Below are 15,484 nucleotides of genomic sequence, written 5' to 3' on the forward strand. Positions count from 1 at the left end.
AAGCCTTTTCACCCACCCGGAGCACTGGCCACAGAGCAGGATCTCGATGAAGTCAAGGTTAAAGAAGAAACGGATAAACTGGGCCACAGGTTCATTCATTCCTTAACCAGACAAATCAAGAATGTTGACCACATTGGGCCCACCCTGGAGCCTTTTTACGCCTGGATCAGCCACTGTCCTCCAGTGACTGTCCCCCAGCCCCCCACCCCCAGGGCCTGAGTGATCCCCGAGGGCTGACCAGGAGCACCTAGATAGGATACGGGCCTCTCCTCTCCTCAGACTGACAAGACTTCCCTCCCCAACTGGGAGCAACAGCCACCGGGACAAGGCCGGGCCTCGGCCGCTAACGACGCTGGCTGGCAACACCAGGCACAAGAAACGTTTCCACACAAAAAGAAGTTAAAAACAACAAAAAAGGAAAATTCCCCTGCTCACGGAACCCTTGGGCTAGCTCGGTCTCCCGAGGAGGCAGGAATCAGTATTGCCACTCCCAAGAAGAATGAGGAACAGAGATGTTGAGAAACCTGCCAGAGTTGTGGCCTGAGTCAGCACGGAGGAGAGAAAACAAAACTGCGAGTCTGAGCCCAGGGCCCCGGGCACCGAACGCAGCAGCCCTGCTTCCTGAAGCTCTCCTGCTCCTCCAGCTGAAATTTCAAGATCCCCTTTCCATTTTTAGGCTTAGCTTTCTTTGTGCTCCAAAGCCAAGGTTTCTCTTCCTTTCCTACATGTCTAGACCCCTTTTGCTCCTAAGTACCCTCCCTAAATGCCATCATCTTCGGTTCCTTTCCCCTTGAAATAAAAAGAAACAAACAGACGCCAACAGGCGTGTGTCGGGGGCTGGAGATATGTCAAAATGAGCAGTTACCACCAAGGTTCCGGGATTCCGCCACAGCCCGAGCCCCAGCGGCGGGACAGGTTGGAAGGCAGACCCTGGGGAGACTCCTTGGGAAGACCTCGCAGAGACCATGACCACCGTCAGAATGTTAACTGCCTTTAAGTACCCAGTTTTCAACTGCAGGGAGACGGTCTGAGACAAGAAAAGACATACGTGTTCTGAACTTAACGCAAATGTCAGTGGAGAGCATGGTTTCTAGATTAAGATCACTTCTGAAGTAACTGCATTTCATAACAGTATATAACAACAGCTCCATAATAGCAGGCTGAGATTTTTTAGTTGTCTAAAAGAATGGCCTTGAGTGCCTTTTACCTAGGAGCACATGGATGCGTGAAGCTCCAGCCTGAGGACCCGAGACCCTTCTCTCTGCAATAACTACAGCTCATCTGGCTGCCCCAAATCACCAGCTCACAGTGTCTTTGAGGTGCACACAGGCCCATTTTCCTCTGTTTCCTTGGTTTTCCTCACCATTACCATTCTCAAGACACCCCCCCCCCTTTTTTTTAATGTTTATTTTTTGAGAGAGAGAAAGAGAGAGAGAGAGTGCATGAGCAGGGGAGGAGCAGAGAGAGAGGGAGACAGAGGATGCCAAGCAGGCTCCAGGCTCTTGAGCTGTCAGCACAGAGCCCGATGCAGGGCTCGAACTCACAATCCCTGAGATCATGACTTGAGCCGAGGTCAGACACTTAACTGACTGAGCCACCCAGGCACCCTGAGATCCTTTTGTGTGTGACAAATGTGTTCATTGGAGCTATTGCTTCTGGGTCAACGCTACTGCCCAATATCAGCCTGTACTGTTATCTTGTTTTCCCTTTTGATTAGTCTGGATTTGGTTTTTTACTGGTTGTGAATACAACGGAATAAAAAAAACTGGGAGTTGCTTGACTAGCACTAGTGACTAAGTACGTGCAGGGGTGCCTGGGTGGCTCAGTCAGTCGGGCGTCTGACTTCGGCTCAGGTCATGATCTCATGGTTTGTGGGTTCGAGCCCCACGTCGGGCTCTGTGCTGACAGCTCAGAGCCTGGAGCCTGTTTCAGATTCTGTCTCCTTCTCTCTCTGCCCCTCCCCCACTTGTGCTCTGTCTCTGTCTCTCAAAAAAAAATGTAAAAAAAAAAAAAAATTTAAATAAAGTACGTGCAGAGCGGTAACAGGTACGTGAGTAGCTCATTTCAACACGGTGGTCCCAGTTTCCCTGAAAGTGACTGGTGAGAGGGAAGGGGGTCAACCCTTGGGTAGGCTGATCTCTGAGGTTCTTCTTCCAGAGCGGTGGTTCTAGGATGACACTAGCCTTGGGTTCCCACTCCACTTTAGCACAGTTTTTACTGTCCAAACACCTCAGGAACATTATGGGGAGGAAAACAATACGTCTTTACACAATATGTGCCATGTGCAATCATGCAATATGTGTAGTGTTAAAGCCTTTTTGCATGCTGATACCCTGGTACATTTTCTGGAAGGCTCTTATTCCATAAGCTTTATTAATAAGATTGACAAGGATTTCTTTCCGTCCATCCTTTGCTCAACTCCCTGGAAAGCTCAATCAAAAGATTCAAATCAGAGTGTTCTTAATTTCAAAGTACTTTTATCTTTGCCCCACCCAACCAAATGCAAGCCTACTATGGTTTCCTTAAGGAAGTCTTCACTGCCAGTTCCAGGTCAATAGGCAATTTCCATTCTCTTGGTTATAACCAATCAATCCTTTGTATTATATTCTCTCCTCTAACTCTTCTCCATCCTCTCGTCCAGCCCTCCACAATATATTGCTATGGCTTTCTTTTACTAAACCATCAATTACCTAATAAAATCCTGGTGCCATAGATACATCATGCAAGGCGCCACTTTATAATAAACCTTTCAAAATATAAAATGACCGTCCTCCAGAGTTTCCCAAGGTTGGCCTTTGGGATTATCTCTCCCCAGGGTGAAAGTTTTAAGAATCCAGCAAGAATTTTATATTGTCTTCAAACATCCAACACAAGTACCTCCACTCGAAGAAACCACCTCTTTTCTTGCTCGCCACAAAATTTAGGCAGACTTGCAAAACTGAATGTGGTTTTGTAATGCTACTGGATTAGATTTCAGTGATCAGTGAGGGTAAAAAAATAATAAACAACAGCCTCCGAATACCAGTTTCCTAAACAAGTGAATGAAAATGGTTGGAGGAAGTCGACAGTTGAATTCCAGTCCAAACAAAGGAATCTTATCACGAAAACACAAACAGCCTATCCTTCTGGGGAACGGAAAATAAGAAGAGTGAATTACAATCAAAGAGCTGCCTCTCCTAGCAGAAAGCCGTAAAACTCCTGTCGAAAAGACTTAAACCAGCCACCACCCGTAACAGGTACATTTCACATCGGTAAGCTCTAGAAAAGCAGCCGTGATGAAACATTTTGGCTCTAGCCAATGAGCCTCACTCCAAAAGGTTCTGGAGAATTCAGACAATAAAAACAATGGAAAGAACCAAAGGCCAGACAGAAAAGCCAAGGTTCCAACAACACCCCCCAGCTGCCTGCCAGCCTGCACTGGAATCCTTCTTTTCAAATCTATGCAAATATCCTGGAAAGGGTAATGAAATTTTCATTTCTCTCTGCACGGATCAGCTGTCCTTGGGATTCTTCTGCTAAGGCAAAATGCCACTGAGGGAAGAATAGCAAGAAAATGTCTTTCCGGAATCCTCAAGAAGTCTTCGGAAAGTCTTCAACAGATAAACAGAAACATCTATTCTAAAACTACGACCCTTGGGGCGCCTGGGTGGCTCAGTCGGTTGAGCGTCCGACTTCAGCTCAGGTCACGATCTCGCAGTCCGTGAGTTCGAGCCCTGCGTCGGGCTCTGGGCTGATGGCTCAGAGCCTGGAGCCTGCTTCGGATTCTGTGTCTCCCTCTCTCTCTGCCCCTCCCCCATTCATGCTCTGTCTCTCTCTGTCTCAAAAATAAATAAACATTAAAAAAAATTTTTTTTTAATTAAAAAAATAAAAAAATAAAACAATAAAACTACGACCCTTAAAACAACAAACCCACGGGGTGGAATAATGCCTGTAGCTCATGATGTAGAAGAAAGTCACTCGTTTTTAGCCATAGCTACGTAAATATAAGCAAAGTAACCTAGTGTTATCTCAGCTGTAAAATTAAGGCATAAACATGCCATTCTGCGTCTTCGGTGGGTCCTTGAGATCAGGGCTGTGGGTGCACACTGAACGGAAGAACCCTGTGCAGCTGTCCAGGGCAGCATAACTGGGGAGGGCGGGCGGGGTAGGGGGGGCAGTTAAGAACAGGCTTTGGGCACCAGCCACATGTAGGTGGATTCTATCTGTTTTACCAGTTGTTCGTCCCCGGACACGCTGCTTTACCCACACTGGCCTGAGTTTTGTCATTTTTAAAGAGGGAATAAGGATGATACCCAGGCTGACAGGGTTATTCTCATAATTAAACACGTCAGCTGATACCAGGCCGTTAGCCCAGTTCCCGGGGCACAAGAAACTTGCAGCAAATAGTAGTTATTCTTCCTGGGGCCTGGCAAAGACCATAAAGGCACATGCAGGGGCTCAAAATGTGACAAATAAATAATGACAAGCTTATCCGGTTTGACAGATTAGAAGGTTCTTGTAGGCGAGGTTTGATCTCACATTCATTGTATGTTCTTAGCACAGAAGAAAGGTAGGCCCTTGAGGGCATTAAAGGAAACAAGCCCATCACAAGAGGAGGAATACTGTTTGATTCCACTCACATGAGGTACCCCCCACAGTAGCCAAATTCACAGAAGCAGAATGCAGAATGGTGGTCGCTCTCGGTGGGCTGGGGGGAGGGGACCGGGGACTTCGTGTTTAATGGGGACAGAGTTTCAGTTTTGCGAGATGAACAAGTTCTGGAGACCGATGGCGGGGATGGCGACGACACAACACTGTGAAGGCACCTACTGCCGCTGACATGTGCACTTAAAGGTAGCAAAAATGGTCACTTCTGTGTTATGTCTATTTAGCCACGACTTTAAAAAATAAGCTAAAAAAAAAAAAAAACCCAAACAAACCCAGAAAGTTGATGTTCAGGAACTAAAAGGTTGGGTTAGTGGCTGATAATTCACAAGGAACCTGTCACGATCAACCCAATTCCAACACGACTGTGTGTCAGTCATGGGAGCAGCATTCTAACGAAAGGACACTGGGAAGGACTCCTCGACATTTATGAGCGCTGACTGTAGTTATTCATGATAGGACCTCTGCTTTCTTTTTGTAATGTTTGCAAGCAATAACATTGACTCGGGATTTATATTTCCTAATTATAACCAAGTCCCCCCAAAATTAAACAGAGATCATCGGAGAGTATAAGATAATGTAATGTTGGCAGAGAAAGGACTCATTGGTTTGTTCTATAAGGATCGAAGAACCAAATGAAACTGGTTCTAATCCTACTCCTGGGTCATTATGTGGCCCTTCCCTGGGGAATCAGATACCTGGCCTGATTAGAAGCTCTACTAAATTGAAAAAGAAGGGGAAAATATGTGGAAACAAGTAAACTTGCCAGAGTGGAATGAAGGTCCAGGTCTCAAGGTTGAGTTCAAGTCCTGACCCAAACCCTCACTGGCCATGTGACCTAGAATAAGTGTTTCACTTGTAAAAATGAAGGAGCTGGAAGAAATGGTCCCCGAGGTTCTATCCAGTTTTTGGTCAAACTCAGATTCCACCGAACACACCCTTCCAGATTTCTGCAAACAAAATAGCCTTAGATGTACTACTTCTCCAAAGAAATAGTATTTGTTAGTCATGCACAAAGACGTTATGGGCGATCGAGTAAAGAAACGCTATGGCTATGACTTCTGGGAACAAAAGTACCCAAGGAGATGTTCATTGAGACAATAAAGCCAGAATAATTCCCAAGACGGAGGAGAGATTCTCTGCTGTGTGGAGGGTGGGTGGCCCCACCCTGAAGGGCTGCCCCACCTTGATCTGTGCCCAGTTCCAAAGCTCCCCTCCTGCCCCCTTACCTGCATAGGAAGACACGGGGGAAATCTGCAGAGGGTAGAGCTCGCTCATGCTGACCGGCTGTTCGTCACTCTCGGTGGTCACCTCTACAACCTGGCAAATGTCCGGAGGATTAGTGACAATCTCTTGATCCTCGATGTTGCTGTCCAGATGTGACTGTCCTACAACTTCAAAGAAAAGACAGCCATCAGGCGCCGATGCCTGATTCACGATTCTAACGTGTGCTCTCAAGAAAGAAAACCTTCCCCCAAAAAGCTGAATGGTCAGGAGTCAGATTCTCAGTCACCACATGTCATCGGCCACGAAACTGAAGGACAGCTTTAGCTTTGGGTTAATGTCTCCAGAGAAGCAGCTTGCCAGTAACCTGGCTCCCCAGGGCTATTTCCAGCATGCTGGCCAATGGTGCTTACATGTGGCAATGTCCCAAACTCAATCCAATCACAGCCAAGCCTGCAGGACTGGAGGCTGCATCCAGACCTAGCCCCAGGGCCAGAAAGACAGTGCTTTGAACTTGACCCATTTCTTTCCTCTGTTCTTGCTCCGAAGGAAGCTGTTGTGCCATTTTCCAGGTCCTGGGTCCAGAGAGATATTACCAAATGTTATTATTAAGGAGAAAGGACCACCAAAATCCACTCCATTGTGTCATGTCCAGCTGTGGGTGCTCTGTTCACACTCCCAGCCCCTTCCTACCCTGCAGGCAACATGACCACTGGATGGAATATCTGAACAGTGGAACAGAATGGTTTTCCCAGCCCAACACACATTGGTAGCACCAGCTCCCCAGAACACTGACAAGATGATTTCCGACCACCTTGCCTCTGAATCCTGCCTCAACTTCCTTTTAATCAAATCTTTTAGTTTGAGGTCATTATAGAGTCACGTATAGTTGGAAGAAGTAATAGAGAGATCCTGTGTGCCCTTTATCCAGTTTCCTCCAATGCAAGCATCTTGCAAGATTATAGTACAATTCCTGGGGCGCCTGGTGGCTCAGTCGGTTAAGCATCTGACTCTTGGTTTCAGCTCAGGTCATGATCTCATGGTTCACGAGTTCGAGCCCCACATCAGGCTCTGCACTAATAATGCAGAGCCTGCTTGGGCTTCTCTCTCTCCCCTCTCTTTCTGCTCCTACCCCACCGGCACGCTCTCTCTCAAAATAAATAAACTTAAAAAAATTAAAATTTAAGACTACAGTACAATACCAGGATACCGACACTGATAACATTCTAGGCATCTTGTTCAGATTTCCTCAGTTTTCCTGTGCGTGCGTGCGTGCGTGCGTGTGTGTGCGCGCATGCACACACGCAATTAGCTTTCTGCAATTTTATCACTTACGGAGTTTCATGTTTGCCAGCACAATCAAAATACAAAACACGTCCATCATCACAAGTATCTCCTACGTTACTCTTTTATATCTGCCTTCCTTCAGCCTCTCTTCCCCATGATCTCTAACCCCTGACATCCACTAACCTGTCCCCCATTTCCATAATTTGTGTCATTTCAAGGATGTTTCATAAATGAGCTCACACAGTAACCTTTTTATATTGGCTTTTTATTCAGTATAATTCCCTAGAGATTCACCTAAGTTGCTGTGGATACCAACAGTTGGTTCCTGTTCACTGCCGAGTAATATTCCCTGGTGTGGATATAGCACAGTCTGTTTAACTCTCCGGCCACGGAAGGAAGAGAGGAAAGGCACCCAAGAGGCTGGGGAAGGAGGCCGTTTTCATGTTTTGGCTGTTACAAATAAGGCTGCTATGAATATGTGTGTTCAGGTTTTATGTGAACCTAAGTTTCCCCCCTCTGGGATAAAAGCCCAAGAATGCAATTGCTGGGTCATACGGTAACTTCATGTTTCATTCTACAAGGAACTGCCAAACTCTGGCTTGACGTGGCTGTACTGTTTCCCATTCCCACCAGCAACGTAGGGATGATCTCATTTATGCACATTCTCGTCCGCTTCTGGCGTGGCCACTATTTTTCTGTCAGCCACTCTGATAGGTGTGCAGTGGTATCTTACGGTGGTTTTAATTCGAATGTCCCTAATGCCCTCCCCTACTTTCCAACAGAACTGACCTTAGACTTCTGTTGGCAACTGACTGGATGAAATATCCCTGAAAACCGCCACCAATAAACCCATGGAAATAACAAAGGAATAACAGTGTTTTCCCAAGGGCCTCAAAATACTTTGCCATCACAGTCAATGTTTTACTCGTGTAAGTTATTTTAACATTTCCACCCATGACCATGACAGGCAAACCACAATCATCCTACGATCAACTAAGAAACTAACTCAGGCACAGAGAGGTAGACTGACTTCTCCAAAGTCACACAGTCTGTGGATTATGTACGGTGTCCGTGTCCCTCGCATCTTCCCGACCATCAGGGTAGGCAAGAAGGCCGCCGTGTTCCAATCTTCTTGAGAAGTTTGCCATCATGGACAAATGCTTGTTTTAACCGCTCAAAGTATTTTCATTGCTCTGGTATTTTTGTTTAGAAATGAGTTCCTGTTTTAATTGCTTTTTTTGGAGGGAGATGAAATGACCAGCCCGACGTAGGGAGAACATGACCTGATTCTACTCGGAGAAGGCTTGAGAAGGGAGTGAGGATTCTCGGGTTCTGGAAGGAAGAGAGGAAAAGCACGCACGAGGCTGGGGAAGGAGATCTGGGGATGTGATAACCATCCACAAAGCCACAGCATTCAGAAGGGAAGGGAAATGGAATGTTGTCTAAGTTCTCCTGGAGGGGACAAAATTAAAGAAGAGGAAGGCAGACTATATATGGCAAGCAGACTCCCCAATTCTTATTTTATCTTTGGACTATCCTATTTGAGCAGGACAGCATCAATTATGCAGTTCACCAGACACAGACTGAGTGCTGACACCGACCTCTCTCGAGTTTCTTCCGCCTCTTCTCGCACAGAAGACAAAATGGCAGGAAAACGAGATTTCCCAAGTCCTAAAAGCAGTCGGCAGATAGAAGCCAAACGGGGCGTGTGTACGAGGAGGGCTGGCTACAAGTAATACCCTGCACACTAAGGCAATTAGGCTCTTCTATGAATTAGATTTCCATCGAAGCCACGTTAACTTCCCATACTCCAAAATTCAATTCTCTCTTGCACTGTCGTTGCAAATAGACGGCAAGCGAGCTGGGACTGTACCCAATGACAGCAGCTCAAAAGTCTTCCTCTCTACAACAGCCCCGCGAACTCTCTGACCAGGAACTCTTGCCCTCGCTGCTTTTGCCCAGAATGCCCGACTCGGTCATTCAACATACGGAAGATTTGCTGAGCACCTACTTCGTAGGACAACTTGTCACGTACTGGGGAGGGGCAGGACATGACCGAGCCAGCAAGGGCCTGGTTTGTGAGCTGTCTCGTAGGGCTCCTGGTCAGCACAGAAGGCTCGAGAGGTGAAGTTTAGGACAGCGTGAAAAGAAAAGACAGTAGAGAACTTTCTCCCAGTGGGAAGCATCAAAGGCTTCAGTGAGGCGGTAACACGGGTTGGAAGGGGAAGGTGAGCAACAGGCAGCATTCAGAATGCCTCTGTCTTTCTGGAGCCTTTTCCTGACCATCCAGAACTGTCTGACCTCCCCTTCCAGAGCGCCCCTCACTCGCGGTCCCCACTGCTCGGCCAACACTAACAACATGACATGACCTGGAGACACTTCCTGACTTTCTGCCTCCTATTGCAAGTTAATTCTTTATGTCTCCTTTTAACTTTTTATTTGGATGCGTCATCTTCGCCACCAAATTGTGGCTCCTGAGAGAGCCGAGAACTGGGATTAGAACTTTGTGTATCAAGTTGTAGCCCAGGCCCGTGGCTGATGTCTGAGAGCAGCTAGTGAATTTCTGCTAAACAAAGAGATGAATGAACACGGCAAGGCTCACCGACTGGAGCCGGAGTCCCAGAGGAGACCATGGCCGCTTGCAAAGGCCGGATGTGACAATGAATGTTTCCTAGCAAATGTCAGGACTTCTGGCGCGCCGGGCTTTTTAGAACCTAGATGAAATGATGAAGATAGGGCGGGCCATGGTTGCCAGAAGCTGGGGGTAAGGGGAGGAAATGCTTAGGGGTAATAAAATGTCGTAGGTCTTGAATATAGTGGTGGTTACACAACTGAGTGCACCGGCCAAGAAGAGGTTCATTTTACATTATTTCACTTAATATCTGAACATCATTGAGGTCCCAATCCGTAAGGTTCCAGCCCAAAAGAGAAACAGGGCAATCTCAACATCTGAGATGCTCTTTGGATGTGCTTTAGGCACAACCCCTAATCCACTGACCAATCTCTGCCTCTATGTCTCTCTCACGAGTTCCCCAAACCACTAGCCTTTGCCCCCAGTGACACCGACTCCTGACTCCTGACACCTGAAAAGACGGGCAAGTAGCAGAACTGTTAGCAACCCCTAAGGCAAATAAAGTCACAAGTGGCACCCTGCTAGGCACCTGAACATCCTCTCGGATAAGTAATCGTACAAAGCCTAAGGCTTCCCAAGCACTTAATCTTTGCCTTTCCCACTCACCCTGTACGTCCCATCTATAAGTCTCCACAGCCCCATGAGGAAGGCACAATTACTGTCCCCATTCTAGACACGAGGAAAAGGCATCATGAAGAGTTAAATACTAATTTGAGGCCAGACAGCCAGTAAGTGGCAAAACCAGCAATCAGATTCCACTTTCCCTGACCCCAAGGCTCAACTCAAGTACTCCCCGATATGGTCTCCCCAGCTAAGAGAGCTCAGGAAATTCTGACCGGGCGCCTCTGGCTTCCTAATAAGCCCATCTGAGGATAAAAACTTACGCATCTCACCTTAATGAGACTCTGGGCTCATAACCAGCAGTGGAATTGCTTTTCAACAGCTCTATATTGGGTGCCAAGGAAACTCTCCAATGGTTGGAGGGGCTTGAAATCCACCAACCTTCTCCAGCACATCGGGGAAAGAGTCCCCCACAGGAATGTAATGTTATCTGGACCTAGTTGCTAAGAATTACAACAATATTATTCGTGGCTGGTTACTGATGAGCCAGTGTGGTTCCTTAAAGGGTCATCCCAACTTTATTAACAATTGTTGACTTAGTGGAGGGCTCCACCTGAGAACACAGTTGCCCCCATGCGTCACAGAAAGCTCTTAATAGCAGAGACTATTAGAAATGAAAACAAGGGCCTCTGAAGGCGGGGAGGCTTGGTCCTACCACTTTATAACTAAAGAAAGCTGAGACCCAGAGAGGCCAGACAAATGACCGGCAAGGTCACCTAGGTAGCTGCAGGGTCGAGAATAAAGCCAATTAGGGGAGGGGGGCACCTGGGTGGCCCAGTCAGTTAAGCATCAGACTCTGCGCTGACAGTATGGAGACGCCCTGGGATTCTCTCTCTCTGCCCCTCCCTCACTCCCGCTGTCTCTGTCTCCCTCAAAATAAGTAAATGAAACGTTAAAGCATACCAGAGGGCACAGAAAATCAGGCCATCGGCGTGGTATTATGGAGAGAAATTTCTTCTTGGTCCTGTCTGAAAGTCTGAGAACTGGAACTGTTAATATTAGCTGCGACGATGAGGCACAGATTGGAGGCTACTTTTCTTACTCGGATCTTACTTAATCACAATATTATTTTACCACCTTCTAACTACACAGTGACTTTTCCACTAGGCTCATTTTGTGCTCTCAACAACCCCGTGAGGTAGGCAGGATCAGTATTATTATTTCTACCTTATATTTGAGGACATGGAGTCTCAGAGAGGTTAGGGAGTTTGCCCAAGGTCATGTGGCAAATAAATAAATAAAATAAAAAACCTGCAGAAGGAGGTCTAAAACCCAAGTCTTTCTAATCTGGGGTGTGTGTGTGTGTGTGTGTGTGTGTGTGTGTGTGTGTATGTGTGTGTGTGTGCGTATGAATAAAATGCAGGCATGATCTGGGACAGATGTCCAAGAGCAATGGTGGGAAAGACCGTCACTACAGGGTTAATAATTTTAGAGAATGGAGTTCTGTCCTCGCACAGGCCAGACGGACCCCCTGCAGCCTGCACCCACCTCAACCGGTTGATGTAGGTCAGGGTGAAGCACGAGGGTGACGGGGCCGAGATAACAGCACCACGTGTTACCATCAAGGGGAGCAAATACTCTGCCCCAATACAATCTCAGGAGAGTTGATCAATACATCACGAGGGTCAACAGTCTGGGAGCAAAAATGTGGGTGAGACGTGCCGGGGTAGCAGCTTACGCTTCCCAGCGGAACTGCCAAACGTCCATTTCTTTCTGTGCTGCGCTGACAGAGCCCTAAGGGCCGCGCCACAGTGACAAAGCCAGAGCCACCTCGCTTGCACGCTGGACAGGCACGTGGAAGTCACAACATGCTGAATCATTCAAGTTCAAAACCAAATACATGGGGCGCCTGGGTGGCTCTGTCCGTTAAGCCTCCAAACTCGGCTCAGGTCATGATCTCACGGTTCGTGGGTTCGAGCCCCGCGGCGGGCTCTGTGCTGACAGCTCGGAGCCTGGAGCCTGTTTCGGATTCTGTGCCTCCCTCCCTCTCTGCCCCTCCCCCGCTCACACTCTGTCTCTATGTCTCTCAAAAATAAACATTCAAAGTATATATACAAATAAAAGGGGTGGGCAAGGACCAGGTCACCAGGACTCTGTGGAGACAAGAGAGACTCAGATCTTCGTCTTGGGGACAATGGTGACATGGTGAGACTGGCATTGTTTTTTTTAAAAAGTCACTCTGTGTGGAGAATGAATGGGGCGGGGGCGGAATGGAAACAGAGCGATGCAACAGCAAAGGTGACTGGGACTGGTGTCAGAAATAGAAAGAAGGGGCCGGATTTGAGAAACCCGAGGAGCTGATGGTTAATTATAAATGAGGTGGGAGTGGCAAGGCAGAGGGGAAGGTGAGAAACCTTTAGCCTCATGAAAGGATGCCAGGTTTCTTGGGCAAATCAAAACTTCTTAAGGTTGGGGGCGCCTGGGTGGCTCAGTCGGTTAAGCGGCCGACTTCAGCTCAGGTCACGATCTCGCGGTCCGTGAGTTCGAGCCCTGCGTCGGGCTCTGGGCTGACGGCTCGGAGCCTGGAACCTGCTTCCGATTCTGTGTCTCCCTCTCTCTCAGCCCCTCCCCCATTCATGCTCTGCCTCTCTCTGTCTCAAAAATAAATAAAAACGTAAAAAAAAAAAAAAAAAAAAAAACTTCTTAAGGTTGAAAAGACATAGCTCAGACTACTGCCGGAACTCTACACGCTCATGGTGACGGAGAGCGTCCCGCACGGGCCCATCTCTGTGACCAGGCTTTTCCAGGCCAGGTCCACCGGAGAAAAATAAGGTGCACTATGGGTTCTGGGTCTGGGTTCACGTCTCACGTGGGGGTTCATGTTGCTCTGCGTTTTCTAGTCCTAACAGAACCGGATGCCTTGTCGCATGAGGGGGTGAACGGCTCAGCCCTCCCAGAAACAGGCAGGAGGCGCAGCCCCCCCACCCCACCCCGAGAAGGAGCACGGAAGACCTTCACTCCCTCTCCCTTGCCAGGGAATGCCTTCCACCTAAAGGTCCACCTCAAGGGACCCCTGAGAGGCTCAGTTGGTTAAGCGTCCAACGTGTGATCTCAGTTCAGGTCATGATCTCACAGTTAGTGAGTTCGAGCCCTGCGTCCGGCTCTACACTGACCGCTCGGAACCTGCTTGGGATTCTGTCTCTCCCTCTCTCTGCCCCTTCCCCTCTTGCACACACACACACTCTCTCTCTCTCTCTCTCTCTCTCTATATATATATATATATATGAATAAATAAACTTTAAAAAATATGAAAAAAAAGAGCCACCTCAAGCTATTATTTATCTTGTTGATGAAGTTTTTTTGTTTTACATCTTAAGCACCAGGAAAAACAGCAAACAAAAGAAGGGTGAGCAAAGGAGCTGGGAAAAGATGAAGACATAATTCTACCGCCTAGCACCACCTTTGGTCGACCTCAAAGCATTAGGAATTCTGGTGCCAGAGGCTGCCAACCTTGAGTCATAACCATGAGGTCCTCGTGGGGACCCACGTCGCGAATCTGTTCTCTTCCAACGCAGGTCCTTCCTGGTGATACCTGAGCTCCTAAGCTTGTCCGAAAGAGCTACCAAGCTTTGCTTCCAAAGCCAGTCAAATTTGGAAGCAATTACCAGAAGAAGTACATACATCCATAAGGTGCATTTGGGCAGACAAAATCCAGACAAAATTCAAATTACATTGTTTCCTAATTGTTATTCGTGACTAAGGGTTGCTCGATTTACTTTGGAGCAATGAATAGCCTCCTCTGTTACACGGCAATCTTTGCTTTATTGAAGGGTGGGGTTACCTTTTATCAAGAAACACAATGGGGTTGTAAAGCACTGCCTGGGCAAGTCAGACAGAATGTCCGCACCTGCAAACTTTTTACACTGGCCCGGAGATGATTTCAATACGGCTCAGCAAAAGCGCTGCTAACCTGGGCAAGATGCCAGGGGGTATTGTCAGAACAATTCAACATGTTGCTGGCGTCTTCCGCTTCCTAAAAACAGAAGTCCTCCCCCCCTCCTCCCCCACAAGACAGAATTCAATGCTAAAGAAAAGTAAAAATAAAAATAAAGGAGTGTTCCCCCCCCCCCCCACTCCTTAAAAGGAAAGCAGGGATGGGTCTTTGGGCTATCTTATACGCTAACCTGTGTGTTTAATCAGACAGGAGAGATGGAACATTAAAAGACAAATCCCGGGGCGCCTGGGTGGCTCAGTCGGTTGAGCGTCTGACTTCAGCTCAGATCATGATCTCACAGTTTGTGAGCCCGAGCCCCACATCGGGCTCCCTGCCGTCAGCCTGTTGGCGTGGAGCCTGCTTCGGATTCTGTGTGTGTGTGTGTGTGTGTGTGTGTGTGTGTGTATGTGTGTGTGTGTCTCCACCCCGCCCCCCGCCCCCCAATTGCTCCCTTTCCCTCAAAAAAAATAAATAAGTAAAAAGACAAATCTTAAGTATTGAGACACTGTGCTCCTTTTTGCTGTGCACCACTAGGCACATCTGAAAGTGCGTTCAGCAGTTATGGACAAGAAGGCAAGCCCAGGACCCAGCCTGCCGGTGGCCACAAGGGTGCGTGTGCCTGTAAGCCTGCGTGTGACTAACCGTTATCATCTCTGGCAACAATAAAAGTCAAACAGAACAGCAATCAAGCAAGAGTCCCTGTGTCCGGGCCACGGTCCGTTCCCCTTTTCTCCTTCTCCACACTGAACTGGATTCACTTACAATAACCTCTACCCTGTCTGGAATGAAAATGTACTGGGGTGGTTGGCCTCCACTGACTTGACGTATTGATTTTCAATCTATTTCCCTACCTAAGAGCTTACGGACAGTGTGAAAAATTGCTCTCATATCAAGTACTCATTTCAGTTCCCAATTTTAACCCTATCAACATAATGCTCATAAAAGTAGAATGAAAACATCTGGAAGTTTTCCTCTTGGTGCCTAAATACAAAACTGGAACGAACCCCGGTTTTAGAAACAAACGAACTGAATGCGAGAAACGGTGTCAGTTTTCAATAAAGCGTTTTTAAAAGGTTAAGAGAAACCGAATCTCTCAAATTCCACAGTGGCCTCGGAATCAGAATCCCTGTGTCTGTCACCT

At 47.5% G+C, this 15,484-nt stretch overlaps 1 protein-coding gene across 9 annotated transcripts in view; it reads right to left on the reverse strand.

Annotated features, from left to right (window-relative positions):
* Window positions 1–15,484, reverse strand: part of IRF2 (interferon regulatory factor 2) — an 87,175-nt gene that overhangs the window by 5,100 nt on the left and 66,591 nt on the right. For 8 of the 9 annotated variants that reach the window (XM_042934276.1, XM_042934273.1, XM_042934269.1 and 5 more), the window contains one exon: window positions 5,875–6,039. In XM_042934276.1, the coding sequence (XP_042790210.1) occupies window positions 5,875–6,039 (165 nt within the window). The remainder of the gene's footprint in view (window positions 1–5,874; window positions 6,040–15,484) is intronic. The other variant, XM_042934270.1, reaches the window with a different exon arrangement.

This window comes from Panthera leo, chromosome B1, assembly GCF_018350215.1.
Source record: "Panthera leo isolate Ple1 chromosome B1, P.leo_Ple1_pat1.1, whole genome shotgun sequence".
Lineage (NCBI taxonomy): Eukaryota > Metazoa > Chordata > Mammalia > Carnivora > Felidae > Panthera > Panthera leo.